This window comes from Musa acuminata, chromosome BXJ3-10, assembly GCF_036884655.1.
Source record: "Musa acuminata AAA Group cultivar baxijiao chromosome BXJ3-10, Cavendish_Baxijiao_AAA, whole genome shotgun sequence".
NCBI classification, from domain to species: domain Eukaryota; kingdom Viridiplantae; phylum Streptophyta; class Magnoliopsida; order Zingiberales; family Musaceae; genus Musa; species Musa acuminata.
The window spans coordinates 29,065,444-29,082,788 of NC_088358.1; the positions used below are offsets into that span (position 1 = coordinate 29,065,444).

At 37.3% G+C, this 17,345-nt stretch overlaps 2 protein-coding genes across 3 annotated transcripts; both read right to left on the bottom strand.

Annotated features, from left to right (window-relative positions):
- Positions 1 to 234: 234 nt before the first annotated feature.
- LOC135584296 (AP-4 complex subunit mu-like) lies at positions 235 to 9,396 on the bottom strand. 2 transcript variants are annotated; one of them, XM_065171597.1, is made up of 13 exons: positions 9,196 to 9,396; positions 7,769 to 7,875; positions 7,292 to 7,495; positions 7,004 to 7,120; positions 6,730 to 6,858; positions 4,939 to 5,065; positions 3,955 to 4,055; positions 3,703 to 3,807; positions 3,479 to 3,573; positions 2,357 to 2,444; positions 2,059 to 2,119; positions 1,897 to 1,970; positions 235 to 454 (listed from the first exon to the last, which is right to left on the bottom strand). In XM_065171597.1, exons 1-13 carry the CDS (start codon positions 9,251 to 9,253, stop codon positions 356 to 358), a joined length of 1,365 nt encoding a protein of 454 aa, XP_065027669.1. In that variant the 5' UTR covers positions 9,254 to 9,396; the 3' UTR covers positions 235 to 355. The 2 variants fall into 2 exon arrangements, with proteins under 2 accessions (XP_065027669.1, XP_065027670.1); XM_065171598.1 differs by having other exon boundaries at positions 7,781 to 7,875; positions 9,196 to 9,395.
- A 5,884-nt stretch (positions 9,397 to 15,280) lies between these two features.
- On the bottom strand, positions 15,281 to 16,803 carry LOC135651801 (uncharacterized). The gene has a single exon (XM_065172228.1). The coding sequence runs from the start codon at positions 16,720 to 16,722 to the stop codon at positions 15,454 to 15,456; it is 1,269 nt and encodes a 422-aa protein (XP_065028300.1). The 5' UTR covers positions 16,723 to 16,803; the 3' UTR covers positions 15,281 to 15,453.
- Positions 16,804 to 17,345: the final 542 nt, after the last annotated feature.

Sequence of the window (17,345 nt, forward strand, 5' to 3'; positions counted from 1 at the left end):
CAAACACACACACACACACACACACACAAATGTACAGAGAATGTGCAAGCTAGTCAGCAAGAAATGACAAATCAAATATAGATTCGGTTAAAAATAAAGAACGAAAAACCTAATGCAAGTGAAGAATTGAACCAATTGTTAGAACTCATACTTGTTTTCCATACCGAGTCGATTGATAAATAGCTTTTAATGCATGAGAAATCAAACCATAAAAAACATGATACAAGCTCAATATACATAGACAAATCATGATAGTTTTCCTCTTTATTTTGTCTCAAAAAATGTAGGTACAAACAAAGACCGAATGCAACAAAGACACCTTGATAACAATAAAAAGAAACCAGATACGAGATTCTCACAAACGAGCCACGTAGGAGTTTGATTGTGTGACATATCTCACCCACCGATATGGGTTGTAGGAGGGTGACTTCTTTGCTATGTGTAGATATCTTACCTGCCCAAAAAGAATCATGCCATGAGTAGGAAGGACGTTATTGCTTATTACTTTTAGCTCAAAAGCAAGCAGCATATACCTTGACCAACACTGGCATCATATTACAAGAATATAATCTCAAAAACCAAAGAAATACATCGTTGAATAAATTATTATAGACCGAACTAAAATAAAAATCATCCCAGTTTTTTTGTCGATAGGATCCTTATCGGGCAAACCCCATGAGATGTTGGGCAAAATTCCTAGTCAAAGCAAACTCAAGGATTTGAGAGTTTGGTTGGAGGGTAGAAAGTTCTGCTTCACATATTGCAGTTTGTCCAAACTAATGAGTCAATCAAGAATTGTGACGACCAACGCCTATGCTGAAATTTGTAATTTATTTATTTTTGGTTAAAATGCAAACTAGAAAATATTCAAGCAAACAATTCCTGAAGCTTGTTACATAAGCAGCATGCCTTATTGGAATGTAAGAGCTACTCTGTACTGTTTTGCAGTAAATTATTTCTAAATTGTCTAGAAATACTATAATTTCATGCTAGCATAGCCACTCCAAACCCCGAGTTGATGGAAGTCTTGTTCACTGGGCTGCCCTTTTTATTTTCATCCTAAGCTCTATGCTTGGTGTGGCCCTTCATCATGTCTAAATATCTATCAGCAGATCCTTTTCTCATTTGAACTGTATCGCCTTATACCAACTATTTACTTAGTATTTCTACATTTAATCTGTTTTTAAGTACTTCTACTAAAACTTGTTTTATATGTTCCACAAGGTAACTTAGTGATTCTGAAGAAGCAGAATATGTAGGCATAAAGGGATGAACAATTTCAAACAAGCATTGAACTAACACCTCTGAACATATATAAGATACTACTGTTTCTGATAATCCAGTCATGATCTTCCAGAAAATTCACTTAAAATAGGCCTGCAGGTTGCAGCTTAAGTTAATGTTCGTTTATGAGTAACTGAACATGTCTGCTTTCAGATTATCACCTGCTGAAGAAAAAAGTAATAGCAATCAAACAAGATAAGGAAAATCATCATAAGTATGGTAGAACTCAGTAAGGTGGCTGGAGTTGCCACTCAACCCACAAAAACCATCCAAATAATCATCGGCATTTTAGAATCATTCGAGAAAGAGTAATGATATATAAACAAAGCCACTTGATTTGCCCCCCCCCTATTTGATCAACGGTGATCCACTGACTGTAATATTTAACATAGGATCAAAGGTAATAATTATTTCTATGCTGAAAAATAAAGCATGACCCACTGTCTGAAACTGTCACCGATGTGAAGTCTGAGGTGGTCAATATATGCAACCACACCTCCACAAGTAAAGAGGTTGTTTTTGGGCATCCAGGTTGCAAAGGACCAGACCCATCAAAGTGCCAAAAAGAAAAGAACATGCTGATAAGGGAGTCTAAGTAAATCATTGCCTCACCTGAAGCTTTGATGCATTGTACATTGGTATTGTGAAGTTCATGTTTATTGGTCCAGCCTCTCTAGCAATGTTTCCTGAGTTTCAATGATTAAAACTTTTACCAAACAAACACAAGATTATAATAAAAAAAATACAATCTAAGCAAGTATACATGTCTCTTACCATGTGATTCCTGTGAAAATGTGAGCTTTGCACATAGCGTGTGTTCAGACCCACCCACAATCTGAAGCATTTTTCTTAGTGAGATGAAGATGTGAACAAACAACTTAAAAAACAACAATACAAAATATCCATGCTTGTATGACCAAGATTTAGTGGAAGACATGACACGTTAAAGCTTGGATCATGAGAAGTTTCTATAAGAATAGCATTTTTACTATTGATATGTTGTAAAATTGATATAGTTTGTAAAATAACAGCACAAATAGAATAAAACGAAAAACATAGATGAAAACCCTGCCTTCTTTAGACACCATTCAAGTCTTTTAGCTCCCTCTTTAAAATCAGCTGTCTGTCCAACAGCACCAGACTCCAACTCAAAACTAATCCTGTACATCATTGTTCAAAGATACACTTATCAGCAATGGGGAATCAAATATAGTTTGAAATCATAAGTACTGGTTTATCTTTTTGCCATTAACAACTAACACTTTATAATCAGAACCATCAATTGTCGAACAACACAAATAAAGAAACAAGCATGTATCATGCAGTGCTTTGTAACATGTTTGGAAGAAAAATAAAGAACTCAAAGAAGACTTTGGCAAGGTCATGCTTAACATGTGAGTGATATCATAATTGGAGATTGTGTTGCCGATTCACTAGTGAGCTATTATTTGCATCCACCATTTATGAAATACCAAGAAAGATATTCCAACTTTACTGAATAAATTTCATCAAAATGAAAAATTTATCTTTGTGAACTGCTTCCTGACCTTGTACAAATATTAACTATGCACATATTTCTTCGAGGTAGAAATCTAAAGGTCAGAAACATAAGAAAGAATGACACCTAAATTAGAAGACACAAGATACAAGAAAGGTAATATCATCTGCAGTAGGATATTTTAGAATTGAGATTTAATGAGATGGGTTAATTTATGAAAAAATCAACCACAGTATTACATGGATTAAAGCCAACAGATATCCAGAATATAAAAGTCAAAGCTATGATTATAGTGGGAGTATGCTTTGTCTGGAAGCTTATCTTTCTAGACTAATTATGTCATGAAGGAGGGTTGTTAATACGGGTGTCATGAATAGGTGGAATGAGATTGATATAAAAAGCTTTCATTATAAATGGAAGTGTTGTTTTGCCAGTAAGGCCCATTATGAGGATTCATCAGCTTTTAATGGACTTTTCTCTCCTGAAAATCTGACTCTAGTTAAAACTACGATCTATGTACTAATGAGCACACACACATTTCTGAAAGTTTGCAATCATAATCATCGAAGTGGAAAAAATCGGTCAAAGCAACCTGCTGATAATTCAGAATAATGCACTTATGCTTACTTGTAAGTTAAAGCTAGGAAACATAATGGCGAGTGCTGAAGAAAAGATGTGAAAGAAAGAAAAAAGCACCTTGCTGTATAAGTTGGCACCGGCATTTGTACTATAATTGTGTTAGCAGTTACACTCGCTGCAAAATCAGCACGTATTTTTATAATAGCTTCAGCCTGATAGCATAAAAATATTGTGTTCAGATTGATCTTGGCCATCATGAATAATATTTATGTATAAAAAATGTGTAACAGTAAAGGAAGCATCCTGTAATAATGAGGAGATGAAAAAAAGGATGACCCAACCTTTAATTGTCCTGCTTCTTCAATCAATGCACTAACACGAAAAGGAGGCTTAAATTCCTGAGTCATACGATAGTTCATTGCAGCAAATTCTCCATCTGGAGGTATCTATCACCAAGAGAGGAACATTAAATGATTAAATACCTTGCGGAAAAAAACAAATAATTCCCTAAAGATGCTGCTTTTGCAAGATATATTCTAATTAATAGCATTCTCTATTAGCATCTTGATATATATGGAAAGCAATATACTCACTAGTGATAAAGTTCGGTCCACATCAAAGCTGTCAAGACGAACTGATTCATGGAAATTACAGTCATCAAGTATTACAGCTCCTCCTGCTGAACTTCTATAGTCTGTAACATAACCAATCTTGCAATGATTAGCAACTCAGAAGCTCACCGTATATGATTCAATGACACAGTAGCAAAATTCTCCAAAATTCTAGAGTTTCAGAGATGTTTGAGGAGGCTAAACGAATCACTGGATAATGTTCCAAAGATAGACGAATTAAGAGTTATCTATTCAACTATCAACAAACATAAAGATCTATCACTAATGACAAAACTCCAAATAAAAACTTCATTACAGATTCCAAGCTAGCGATGCCATTTTTTGTGTGTATCCTAGTAATGTCTTTTCCCAACTGTCTAATTCATCCTCTCTCATACTTATTTTTTAGTCACAATGAAAGCCATATTAATTGAACTTCTATACACTATATCCATTAAAAATCCTATTTGTACATACTTATCCAATTCTTTTTCTGATTTTGACATTTTTTTCAATTTTCAATTTCAACACTAGTTAGTCTATACATGCATGACATTGCAAGATTGAAAACTACTTAGACACATCAATACTTACAAAGTGGCACACCAGGATCCATCTAAAGCCAATGATATCATTTAATATTAATACAGTTTACATAGGACATCACGTAGAGGTCAGAGATAGCCATCAAAATGGCTCAATACATGCAACCAATGGTTTTAATCACTTGTGTGATGACTAAACTAGCTTATTTTCCAATAAATTAAACAGATATGGAAGCATCTTGTACCTACAAAGTGACAGACACTAAAACTAAACCTATAAAAGTCAATCTAGAGATAAATTTCTGCTAAACCTAAGATGTCTGTTAAACATGAGACATTACAAAAAAAATACAGACCTTAAGTTTAAGTGAAAACAAAGCAACAATATAATCAGCAGCTAGGAGACTAGGTTTGTTCTCACCATAAACAGAAGAACTGTTCCTACCAATGCTCAAGTCCTCATTAAGAGCCAGACGAATTTCTGGGCTTCCTGTCAAGTAGCTTTTCATTTGAATGGTGCCATCAATCTCTGATGTGAGTATATAACCCTGTTCCATGTTAATATCTGTTGTCAGAATGGTATAACATAAAATGCATAGCTTACATGGAAAGAATCACACATCTTTCCCATGATTCTGACATACTCATGTAAACATGGAGTTTCTGCAGGATCCAAATTTGAATAAACAAAGGCTTAATACAAATGAAAAAATCTTCTGACCAACCATGTGCCTGATTAACCCTCTAAAATCAGTGTCTAACCTAATTCCTAGACGAATCTAGGTAAGATACAAACTTGCCTAACAACCTAGAATGTTGATTAACAGGTCGAACTAGCTACCTCAATAGCTGCAGTTTAAGCTCAAGAAATCAAGGAGCAACTATTCAAGAGTAAGGAAAAGTAACAAGCTTTCCAATATAAAAAATGACCACCTAAAAGAACCATAGAAGCAAACAAGACAACAAAACACGTTCAAAGAATCCAGAACATATACACTTTAAACATTGAGTTCCACAAGGGTCTCTATTGTGGAGACTTTCGCACTGGGCTTGCCCTTTTCTGCATGTTAATTTCCATGCAGCAAGCTAGGAATAAGAATTGGAGTACTTGGCAAAGGTAAAACATAGATACAATCATCCAACAAACTAAAATTAATGAAACTAAAAGAATAATTAACTTTAACATCTTTGGTTCATTCTGACCCAAAACTACAACCAAAGCAGGTCTTGATCAAAACAGCACTACAACAAAGAATGAAAGGGGATTCATTCCACTATTAATTGTGATAGTTTGTCCTGTAACCAGAAATAATTTATTTCCTTTAAAAGATAATATAACCCAGAATACTAAAATTTCCATTAGTATTTATTGTTGCAGACACCAATTTATTGTTGACAAGTGCAGGCTTTGAATTTAAATTCTGTAGACCACAAAAAGAATGAAGAACATGAACATAGTCACGGAAGAATTAGCCAATAATTAATCAAGAACAAAGAGTAAGCTAGGTCAGTAAATTTTTTTAATGGCCATTAGTTTTGTATTTAATTAGGAATATAAATATTGGATGTGCCATTTGGTATGAACTTGTAATTATTGATCCAATGGCCGACTGGTATGCAGACCGAGTAATTTAACCTGTTCCAGTCCCAAACCAAGCTTTCCACACAGTACGCTAACCATACTCTACTCATTGAACAGTAAACTAATTGACATCAAATTATATTGGTCAATAGGCTCCGCCTCAGAATCAAGCTATTGCATAGTAAGATCACTGTACTATCCTTATCAAGCAATAAGCAGTTTTGAAAGAGATCTGAAGCTGAAATTAAATAATTGCCACCCCTCGTGTTGTTATGAACAGTAATTGTACAATTTGACTAATGGTGTTCATTTTAGTTTGCTATAAACCTTTAAGCAGATAGGACATTTCATGTTGTATAAATCAGCAAAATGTAAACATATGTTTAAAAGGGCAGGTTATTGGAGTCCTAGAGTGAATAACGAATTTGATAGAGGACTTATCTAATTTGGCATCCAAAAGCTGGTCTCCAATTAGCTTAGATGAGACAAGATAATATGGATTTATGATACCACATACATTTTTTTGCACAAACATGTCTACATGAGTATGGAGTGATAATCTAAATAAAGCAAATAAATTTTGACACAACTACTCACGTAATCGAACTGACAAAAGACAGATTTACTCACACTAGAGCTGAATGTCACACTTATTTTTTCAATAATGTCAACAAATATTTCCTCCCTCTTTCTGCCACCAGGTTCTGTAACTATAACAGATTTGGTAACAGCTGTACCAGGCATCTTTTTGGTGCCTTGCTGCAAGTATGCAAATAACAGTAATAAAATGAAAGTCTGAAACATAAAACCAAGTAGATGAAAATAAATTGTATACAAGAGGAGAACCAGGAACTTAAGAGATTCTCCAGATGCATGGAATAACTAAAGGATTACTAAATGGTACCATAAACATTGATGCCGGACCAAGAGGAGGCACACGTGTGGAATCAATTACAATTGGTTCATTAAATACATATGACTTCAAAACCTCCGTAGAAGTTGTTTGTGGATAACCAAAGTCCTGAAATAGAATTTCATATGCAACAGATATAGTCAATTGTCAAAATTCATATCCGTGACATAGTAAATAACAATTGCACTATAGTAGTCAACCGTGTCCTGCAAAATCATGAAGTAAATAATTAAATATATTAACATTTGAATCTATGTAAGACAATGAACATATACTTACAATAACTTCATCAAGTAATTCATACACGAGCACGAAATTTTTTCGCAACGAGTCTTCGTTAAGAACCCCAAGATAATCTTTTGTGACACGAGCAATTCTTTGCAAGAGCTCTAGAACAAGAGAAGGTGAAACATTAACTCTTGTTGTTGTCACAAAGAACAATCCCGCAATCTTCACGTGGATGTAGTTAACCCCATCCACATTCTATTGTCAGAAAAAGGCAAAAGAAACAAGCTGTAAGGCTTAGTGACATATAGATGCATCACTAACATAATTCCTATATGACACCATAAAGAATGAAATATATCAAGAAAGAAAAAAAATGGATATGACAGAACCTATTAATAATTTCTCTAATGAATAATCGAGAACGGACAACTCCTGAGTTGTTGATTCATTGTGCTAATCCTGAGTGTTCCTTTGTGCATTCATAACAATTAGACAAGACATATATGATACTTTACTAGCCTTGCTTACACAAATACCTACAAAGACAGGAGGTGCCTCCTCTTCTTCATCCTCTTTCCAGAACTTCACTTTGCGAAAAAATATCTCAGCACTTCCTTTTGAAACTTCCCCACGATCTGCATCAATTGTTCAAGGTAAATTTAAACTCAACTTCTCAAATGAAAAGGAAAGAAACCAAGCCTACCCACCAAAAGCTCAAACATAAAACCACATCATAAAGCTCGGAAATATAAAACTTAATCCACTAAGCATCAGAAACATAAATAAGAACTGGACAAGAAAAATTTAGGACCTGCAGGAAAAAGGACGTATTGTAGTACTTTGCAGATGGCACATTTTATGACGATCAATGACTTGATTTTACATGTCTTTCTACATTCAACAAAGTACAAATGCTTGGAATGGCATATGTAATTACCATCCATGTCGAGAGTCGCACACACTATCTAGTCGAATTAACCTATCTGACATGTCTCATGAAAATTTTTCGAAGAAATAAGAATCAACATAGAAAAACCTAAAAAAGAAAGAAGACAAGAAAAAGAAAGCAAAATACTAAATCAGAAAAGAAATTGAACATTGATTGTGATCCATGAATCTAATGTTTTCGTAATGATTTTGCAAAACATGCAAATTATGTCAAAATCATTTGGTGGAACCTTTTGCCATGTGAATATGAAAAATTCACACTCCTCCAAGAAGACATACTGCCTCCTAGCAGACAAAGCAACATCGAAGTTGAAGCCATTTATGCATTTCCTATCTATATTTTCTTATTGAAGAAGTAATGGATAAACAATGCAGCTAGAAGTCTATTAGCAGAACCAGATGTAATTATGATACAAATTAGCAACAAAAAAAGACGTCGTCATGATCAAATGTGTACAAAGCAAATAATCATCTAAGAACACCCAGTTTCAGAAATAAGCTGCAGATACATCACATGTCTAGGTAGCAGAAAATATCGCTTTCATTAACATATATTTGTAGCACAAAAGATAGAAAAGCAAAGATGCAATCTGCCAGCAAGATGGAATTTTGGAGGGCACTGCGTGCTCGCAGAAAGAACTTTCGAATATGACCAAATGCAAATTTGGTATCAAATTAAAGAACCGCAATCCCAGCACCATGGCTCCAGACGTCTTATAGGGCAAATGTTGCACAAAAGCGATCATCCATTAGATGAATCCGACTCAGCCCGTAAACGACCGACAAGATCCAAGAAAGAATGGCTGACAAACCTTGGATCCGCACAATCGACAGATCTCAAAGTCGTAGTGACAAACGAAATATAGGGTTTCCATCAAACGATACAGAGATCCACGGACCTCATGCCCTATTGGCGAACTATGGTTAGGGTCTCGACCAAACGACACAGGCGAACTAGCGATGCGATCGCAGACGAATCGAGAAAACGAAAGGGAGAAGATGTTTACAGTCACGGAAGACGATGTTGTCGCCTCGCTGCGACAACACGAAGAACTGGGCGATCATCGATTGTCGTCGAGACCCACACGAACAAGAAAGAACGCGAGCGCCTATTTGAGCCGACTGGATTTATATGTGTCGTCGCTGTGACTGACGCGAGAAATTTAGATCAAGAAGCCCTCCTCACATTCTTCTTTCGATGACTTCAACTAATGGATTTACCCTCACAAGAACACTATATATATATACACACACACAAAACTTAAATATACGGGGATTCATTTGTCATAACGAGGATGATCATATTACGATGACCATAAAAACAAGAGAAGAGATCAATCTCCAAAATAGTATAGTAATAATTATTATTACATTCATTTGTTTGATGTATAATTATATTAACATATCATTTGGTCTCTCCATTCACCTTCATGGAAGATGTTATTTATTGTATATTACAGAAACATATGATTTCGACTTGACATAAAAGATAACCCAATCCAGTAAGACCTTCATAGCCAAAGTGTTCAATTATGTAATGTATTTAACTTATAAAACACATGCTGGGCCTTTTAAAACATTAGTTGGTTGGTCTTCAAATGCATCCACACAGAAACAACAAAAAAACAATCCAACCTTTTCCATCCCTTTGTTCTTCTCCCCCATCTTTTTGTTGACATTTCTTCTCTTCATCCTACCTTCTTCTTCTTCCAGAGTCTCAAAATAAAATGGGAAAAGAGGCAAAGATAAACAGCATCATGGTTGACAAAAAAAAGGCCTTCCAACCTCTTTTTGAGTTGAGTTACGGTGGAATTCTCTTTATTTTTCTTTTAAATACAGATCACAAGGTCTGTGGAATAAGTGATTCATTCAGTCACAGCAGTTGAGAGCTAATTAAATTATATTTTTTCCTTTGGATTCTGAAACCCATCTGATCTTATTTTGAACTGATTCTTTAAGTGCATCTTCTTATTGTTTCAGGGTGTCAAAACAAGAGATGCCTGAGGATGATGCCACTGTTGTCATCAAAACTAACATTTAATGAGCCTCTTTGGCTAGAGTGCCTTCCTCCTTTTGAGCTTCTGGTCTACACTTTTTTCCTGTTATTGCCTTTGCTAACCTCCCTTGGCAATTGATCATATAGGGGTCATCATCTCAAACTGAATCCATATCATCCTGATAGAATTGAACAACCATTTCCACTATGATGCTTGAAGCAATGATAGGCTTTCCATGGCAGTTTCCAATTACTTCCTCTACAATCACACCAAGAAACAATGTAGGCAAGAGGAGGATCCATTCTCACCATGAGATTATGTGAGGGTCCTTCCAAGGCAAGAATGTTTATACAATCCTGTCAAAGTCTCAAATCTCATGTTGGGAATATGGTAACAAGAGCATCCAATAGCTGGTGAACCAACTTCCAGCTGTACTTAATCTGCACAGAAGCCTTATAAAACCAAGCAAAATGCATGTGAAAGGAAATGGTGCAATTCATAAAGGAGCAAAAGAAGTTGATTTTCAGAGGGATGACTAGTTTCAGAAACTTGTAGGAAAATATGCAAATATCACACACAACTTGGCTGAGCATAATTAACATTAGATAGAATGTACTTTAATAATTACAGCAATTCTAGATGCTCATGGTATTTGGATGCCAAATGGACTACCAAATCCATACCTTATATTGCAAAGTCATGGAAGGAAACCAGATGACAGAGGATTAAGCAACATATGCATGGCAAATATCAGACAACACAAACAAGCTTAAGAAATAGAATGTCCGAACATATTTCCTCATCACCTAAAAAAGCTTGGAATATACTCGCACATATTTTCTTATTAGACACGGGAGTGTCTAATTTACTACAATCCGATTATATGAGCCTTGATTATGATCTAGTATCTTTTTTAATCAATAATGATGCCTCATAATCTTTATCTTAGCACACTCAAATATGACAGCTCATCAGCATATTCTCTGCACAAAGTTAAAGCTGTTTCAATGTGCTTTTCTTCAAGATAAAGGAATGCATTAAAGGAGTTGGTTGGCAGCTGTGAACATTTCTTCATTACCAATGAGTGCATTAAAATAATTGGTTAGTAGCTGTAAATACTTAATTTCGAAATTTCCTATGCATGAAGGGTTGTTTCATGCACTAGTATTTATTTTGGTGTTTAGGACTTAGAAAGGATTTTTTAGAAACTGATGATATCTGGGCAGAAGCTCTTAGAGAACCCCTTAAACTATGTATCTCTTGGATGCGTCCTTGAGTGGTGAGTCTTTTATTTTCTAGTTCTGTATCCTCGTTTAATTTCCGTTGGGTGGTGAACTTTCTGTATCCCATTGCGATTTTAAACCTGGTGGTGAGCTACTTTTCATTTTTATCTAAGCTGCTTCGTTAGTGCTTCTGGTATCAGTTCTTCCTTGTCTACTGTGACATTTTCTATCTGAACAAATTTTCCATCGGTGTTATTTAAAAATCCATTCTGCATTTTTACCCTCCCCGGTATCAGTCCTTCCAAGGCAAGAATGTTTATACAATCCTGTCAAAGTCTCAAATCTCATGTTGGGAATATGGTAACAAGAGCATCCAATAGCTGGTGAACCAACTTCCAGCTGTACTTAATCTGCACAGAAGCCTTATAAAACCAAGCAAAATGCATGTGAAAGGAAATGGTGTAATTCATAAAGGAGCAAAAGAAGTTGATTTTCAGAGGGATGACTAGTTTCAGAAACTTGTAGGAAAATATGCAAATATCACACACAACTTGGCTGAGCATAATTAACATTAGATAGAATGTACTTTAATAATTACAGCAATTCTAGATGCTCATGGTATTTGGATGCCAAATGGACTACCAAATCCATACCTTATATTGCGAAGTCATGGAAGGAAACCAGATGACAGAGGATTAAGCAACATATGCATGGCAAATATCAGACAACACAAACAAGCTTAAGAAATAGAATGTCCGAACATATTTCCTCATCACCTAAAAAAGCTTGGAATATACTCGCACATATTTTCTTATTACCTGCAAAAGTTTGGATTATACTCACACATATGCATGTGTATTATATTACATGTATATATATAAAGTCCAGTGTTGTAATTGACTAGAGAATTAACAGAGTGTTTGATTCACAACTAGTAATGCTAGGTAGCAATTGCATAGTAGCAGTTGCAAGTGCAGTTGTTTGGATGCTACTTGAAATTAAGGTAGAGAAGCCGGCATCCGATGTTCAGAGAGGAAGGAGGTGACAGTAGTTATATGATCTAAAGTGCAGGAGAAAGGGTTAATGTGTGAGACAACACATGAGAGCATGGTGAGAGTATCTGAATTCAAATTTAACTTGCAACCTCAACATGCAAAAGTATGTCATGCAGCATTTCAAACCACAAATTCATTTATAGCATGTGAGGACCGAGTTGCATGTGCAAATACTGGAAGTGTCTTATTTGCAGGCAAACAAATGCTTATAAGTGGGGGTACTGTTGTGAAATGACTTGCAAGAAGACCATTTGCAGGCCCTCTTAAGTGTACATTGGTACAAATAGCTGAAATGACATTGATCACAGTTATCACAATTCAGATTTAAGTTTTGCAATGTGTTGCAGTCATTTAACTGGGGAAAATGATCAATTCCAATAAGAACTTGTCTATTGAAATCACTTTTAAGTTTTATGACAATAGTAAGCACTTCTTTCATAACATGCACTCTACTAAGATATCCCATTGAAATGTACCAATAAGACTTTAACCCAATAATATGTGAACTAAATAACAAGAACTGTATTAATATCCAACCGGCACGCATTTTACCTCAAGATGAGCGCCAAGTTTACAGCATGTGAACATTTATGCTAAATGTCAACTAAACAGAATTAGAAACATAGAATTGAGTTGCTAGATTTTCAACAATATGTACAGGATCGTGCAGAACTTTAATTAAGATATATGAAAAAAATAACAACATTTCTTTAGAACTTGCTGCTACATCCGAGACCAACCTAGAAAGATTGAAACTTTTATACATGTAAACTGATATATTATGATCAATTTATGCCAATTTTAGAAACCTGTCATATATCTGGTATAGCTCACAGAAAGTATGCATGTTATCAACTATTAATAAAGGATGCCATGTTTATTTAATCCCTTAACTTGATATTCTAGCTGTAAGTTATTCCTTGCTGAACTATATTATTTGACGGAATACTACTAAGAACTAGAATATCTATGACATCTAACAAGTATAGCTATTTCTTGTTGAACTATATTATATGAAGGAATTCTTCAAATTAAGAACTAGAATAACAAATGTAGAAGATGGGAAAAAAAAAAAGAATTAGGATATATATTACATCAAGCAACTCTGGAAGGGTCGTCACAGCCAATCTAGGCTTACAGTCGCTAAAACACAATCCTTATCATGCAACTTGCTAATACACATAAAGATACATATACAACCTTATAAATATCCTAAACGTCAAGTGTCATCAATCCATTAACTATATGATCCTAAGCCTTTTAACTATGGTTCCATCCAAGAGAAGAGTCCTTGCAATCATATGGTGCGAGGATGTCGCCCGAACTTGATGTAAAGAATGTAAAGAAGCAAAATTTTGGCTTGGTTCCTAAAAATAGTTTCAAGAACTATTACAGATATTGAGAATAAACATGATATCAAGGTTTAAAGCCTAGCTACTTAAGGCGGAACATACTTTGCCACACGAAATCAGCACACAATGCATGACAATTACCACGGTAACATATACAAATCTAAATGACGATGGTCATGCCTTGTCAAGCCACTGGGGATACTAACTGTGCCAATAGCCTACCGGGCAAGGGCCTGAAATGTGACATCTTAATCCTTGTTATGTGGTATATAAAATTTAAACCTCTCATCAAGGACCTGATAAAAATAGTAAATCATGATTTATGAACAGGTTTTGTGTATTTTCCATATCATCCCTCCTCTTTTTAATGTCAAAGATACAATTAATTTATTTGAATTTGTAAGCGAGGTGCATCATTGACCCATCCCTCAATATCATCAATGGTTGAACTATTGTATCGGCGCATAAAAATACATCCACGTAAAGAGTGAGCGCATATATCAAAGTCTTATAAAAATGCATCCACATAAGCTAGGCCCAAAATTGGTGGCCAAACACATCATGGCATGATATAAGTACATCAAACTTCATTTGATAAGGACAGATCCTGGTGAAGTGCACAAAATGCATCCACATAAAGAGGCTCCGATGAATAACAAACAAGTCTACACTGTGAATGCATCTTAGCTATGCTGTGGATTTAAATGCATAATCTAACACAGTCATGGTGAATTTAAGGAAAGAATATGACAAAAAGTATCAGTTTAGGTAATTAGAGAATCAACGATAATATTCTAATATAGCTTCAAATGCGAAATAGCCAGATAAAAGTACTGCACAAATAAAAGGTCCAGTGCACTCTGCGGAGCTTCTGCCAAAGTAGAATGTATGGAGAGTTACTCTATGCAGCTTTGCCTAAAGATATTATTCAGTGACTTGAACTCTTCACACTCAAATTGAACCAGTGCAACCTTAATGTGGAAACAAGATTCAGGATCAAAGGCATTGGATTCCCGATGGTCCGGTCTATAACATGTAATATTGGTGATCGTTGCCAAATTGAAAACAGCAAAAATATGATTATACTATTCAAACAATTCTGTGCCACATTATATTAGCAATCTGAAGGAGCACAAAATTTCAAGATACAAAAAGTTCGAAAGAAACATCCATTGGAATTACTTTTTAGGTTTTCTAGAATATCATAACCAGGAAAGATTTGTTGGGTAGGTAAGCAAACATGGTAAAACTAATGTGATATTACTATTATGATTAGTTTTGGGAATGCTAATCAGAAAAAGAAAATGAAAGTACCTTTCATAGAAAGCTTCCTTCCTTGTCAAATAGCAGAAGCCACCAAGTACTCTCCAAACTAGGCAAATAGTGAGCTCAGATATCAAAGTCTTATGAAAGTGTCAAGGACCAGGAAGCAAGGCTGATGACTAACATAACCTAAACCAGCAAATTAGACTAGGAGAGAGATTATTCTGTCACCATAAATTAGTTTCTGATGTAGAAAGGGATCAGTCTCCAATACATCAAATGCTGACCCAATTAAAATACAACACACTAGAAGTGATACTCTCTTTGGCCAACTGCCTCAGACTCCTTGATCACCTTGAATTCATTACTAGTACACTAGGGCACCCGCAGAGGTATCTCTTCATCCCTCAGAAAGGGAAGATTCTGCAGGTTGTCCAGAATCTCATTGGTAGCATTGACATCTATATGAAAGTTCATGGTATAGTCATCATTTCCTTGGACTCCACTCTCAGAACCACCCTTAAACTCTTGATTGATATTAATACCCCTACCTTCCACTCCCCCTGTGTTTGTAGGCATTACCTCACTGCCGGCCCACTGCTCAGGGTCAACCGTCGGCGGGTTTTGATCACCATTACGTTTCCGTCGGTTCCCACCACCCAAAGGCGACTTCTTTGGACCTCCTACGACCTTTTTCATTGCCATCTTCTTCTTACTCCTCGTGACCGGCCCTGTCGATTGCGGTTCCACAACGTTTCCTGTATTAACAGTATTCTGCGGCTCGCGTGGTGGCGTCACATCCTCCTGCCCATGTTTGGAATTCTGAGATGGGTCGATCTTCTCTGAATTGGGAAACATGGGAAAGAAGGGTTTCCATTCGTTATTGAGATCGGGAGCGCTGCAATTGCCGGCATAGAAGCTCGGCCCACCAGGAAACCCGAGAGGGAAAAAGCCCCAAGAGCAGTAGTACATATTGGTGCCTGGGACTACAGATGGCGCAGCTGCGAGCTTGGTGGCTTGGAACGGCCGGCGGCAGTTGGGGCAGCGAAGGGTCAGGTTTAGATACTCCCTGGCGTACTGGTGCACGTGGCAGCAGGAGAGGCAGGCGGTCCAGAAGGGATCGGCGGCGGCGGAGGAGGAGGAAATAGGGAAGGGCTTCGAGGAAGAAGCGGCCGCCGCTGCGGCTGCGGAGTTGGCGATGTGGAGCTCCGCGTCGAAAAGTGATTTCTTGGTGGGATCGGAGAGGACGGCGAAGGCATCGACGACGAGGCGGAAGGCCGCATCGGCGCCGGGAGCCCTGTTTCGATCTGGGTGGAGGAGGAGAGCCAGGCGTCGGTACTGGCGCTTGACGGCGGCAGCATCACCGGCGTCGGTGGAGGAGGAGGAGGAGGAGGGGGAAGGGGAGGGGGGCGGAAGCTGGAGAACGGCATACCAGTCGACGTGGTTGTTGACGCGGCGCTGGGAGGCAAGTAGGACGTCGGCGACGGCGAGGATCTGGTCGACGCCGTCGAGGAGGGGATCCACTTCCATCGCCCGCTCCGCGAACCGCTTGGTCCCGAGGAGGTCGCGCACCCCGAGGAGCCTCTCTGCGACCGCCAGCCACCGCTCCGCCTCCGCCCTGCCGCCTCTCCCGCCGGGATCCATCTTGCACGCGGCCGTCTCTGTCTGGCGAGTGAAGAGAGTCCGAACAGATACCGTCGATTGCAGTAAATGACCAAAAAAGACAACATCCTTCGCCGCGTTACCGTGCCCCAGGGAGGGTAGCAGTGTCTTTTAAACACCGGTGTCGGACATTTATGACCCTGCTCTCGCTCGTTGATCAGCCACGTATCCTTTTCTATTTAATTAAATTACCACATTACCCTTCACTTTGCCAACTCTCTTTTTGGCTAATGTTCCGCGTCCCCTCTCCATCTACCCAAACCCGTGGATATCAGTGACGTGGCTCTCCGACCATTCGCCGTGTACAGATGGGGGCCCCAAAAATGTGTCGATCTCGGGGACGTGAATCCTGAAATATTTCTTTCGCGTGGTGATTGATGAGATGGGAGACTTCACGCAGGAGACACATTAATAGCCAAGTTATGACACCCCACGTGTAATTTGGTTCCAATTCGTCTTGATTTTACACGGTGTGCGGATAAGAATTATGTTTCCAAAGGTACACAGAATTCGGTGTGCACATCAGTGTATGTCAAATGGGAGGTCGATTTAATATGCACAACATAAGCTATAATAATTTTTTTTGAAAAAAAAAATTAAATAAA

What these genes read in the sequence shown, in the direction of transcription:
- LOC135651801 (XM_065172228.1), bottom strand. Translation starts at nt 16,722, where the DNA reads ATGGATCCCGGCGGGAGAGGCGGCAGGGCGGAGGCGGAGCGGTGGCTG.
- LOC135584296 (XM_065171597.1), bottom strand. Translation starts at nt 9,253, where the DNA reads ATGATCGCCCAGTTCTTCGTGTTGTCGCAGCGAGGCGACAACATCGTC. An exon ending in TTGAATGGTGTCTAAAGAAG is followed by an intron (nt 2,120 to 2,356) that starts GCAGGGTTTTCA and finishes AAAATGCTTCAG; the next exon opens with ATTGTGGGTGGGTCTGAACA. An exon ending in ATTTTCACAGGAATCACATG is followed by an intron (nt 1,971 to 2,058) that starts GTAAGAGACATG and finishes ATTGAAACTCAG; the next exon opens with GAAACATTGCTAGAGAGGCT.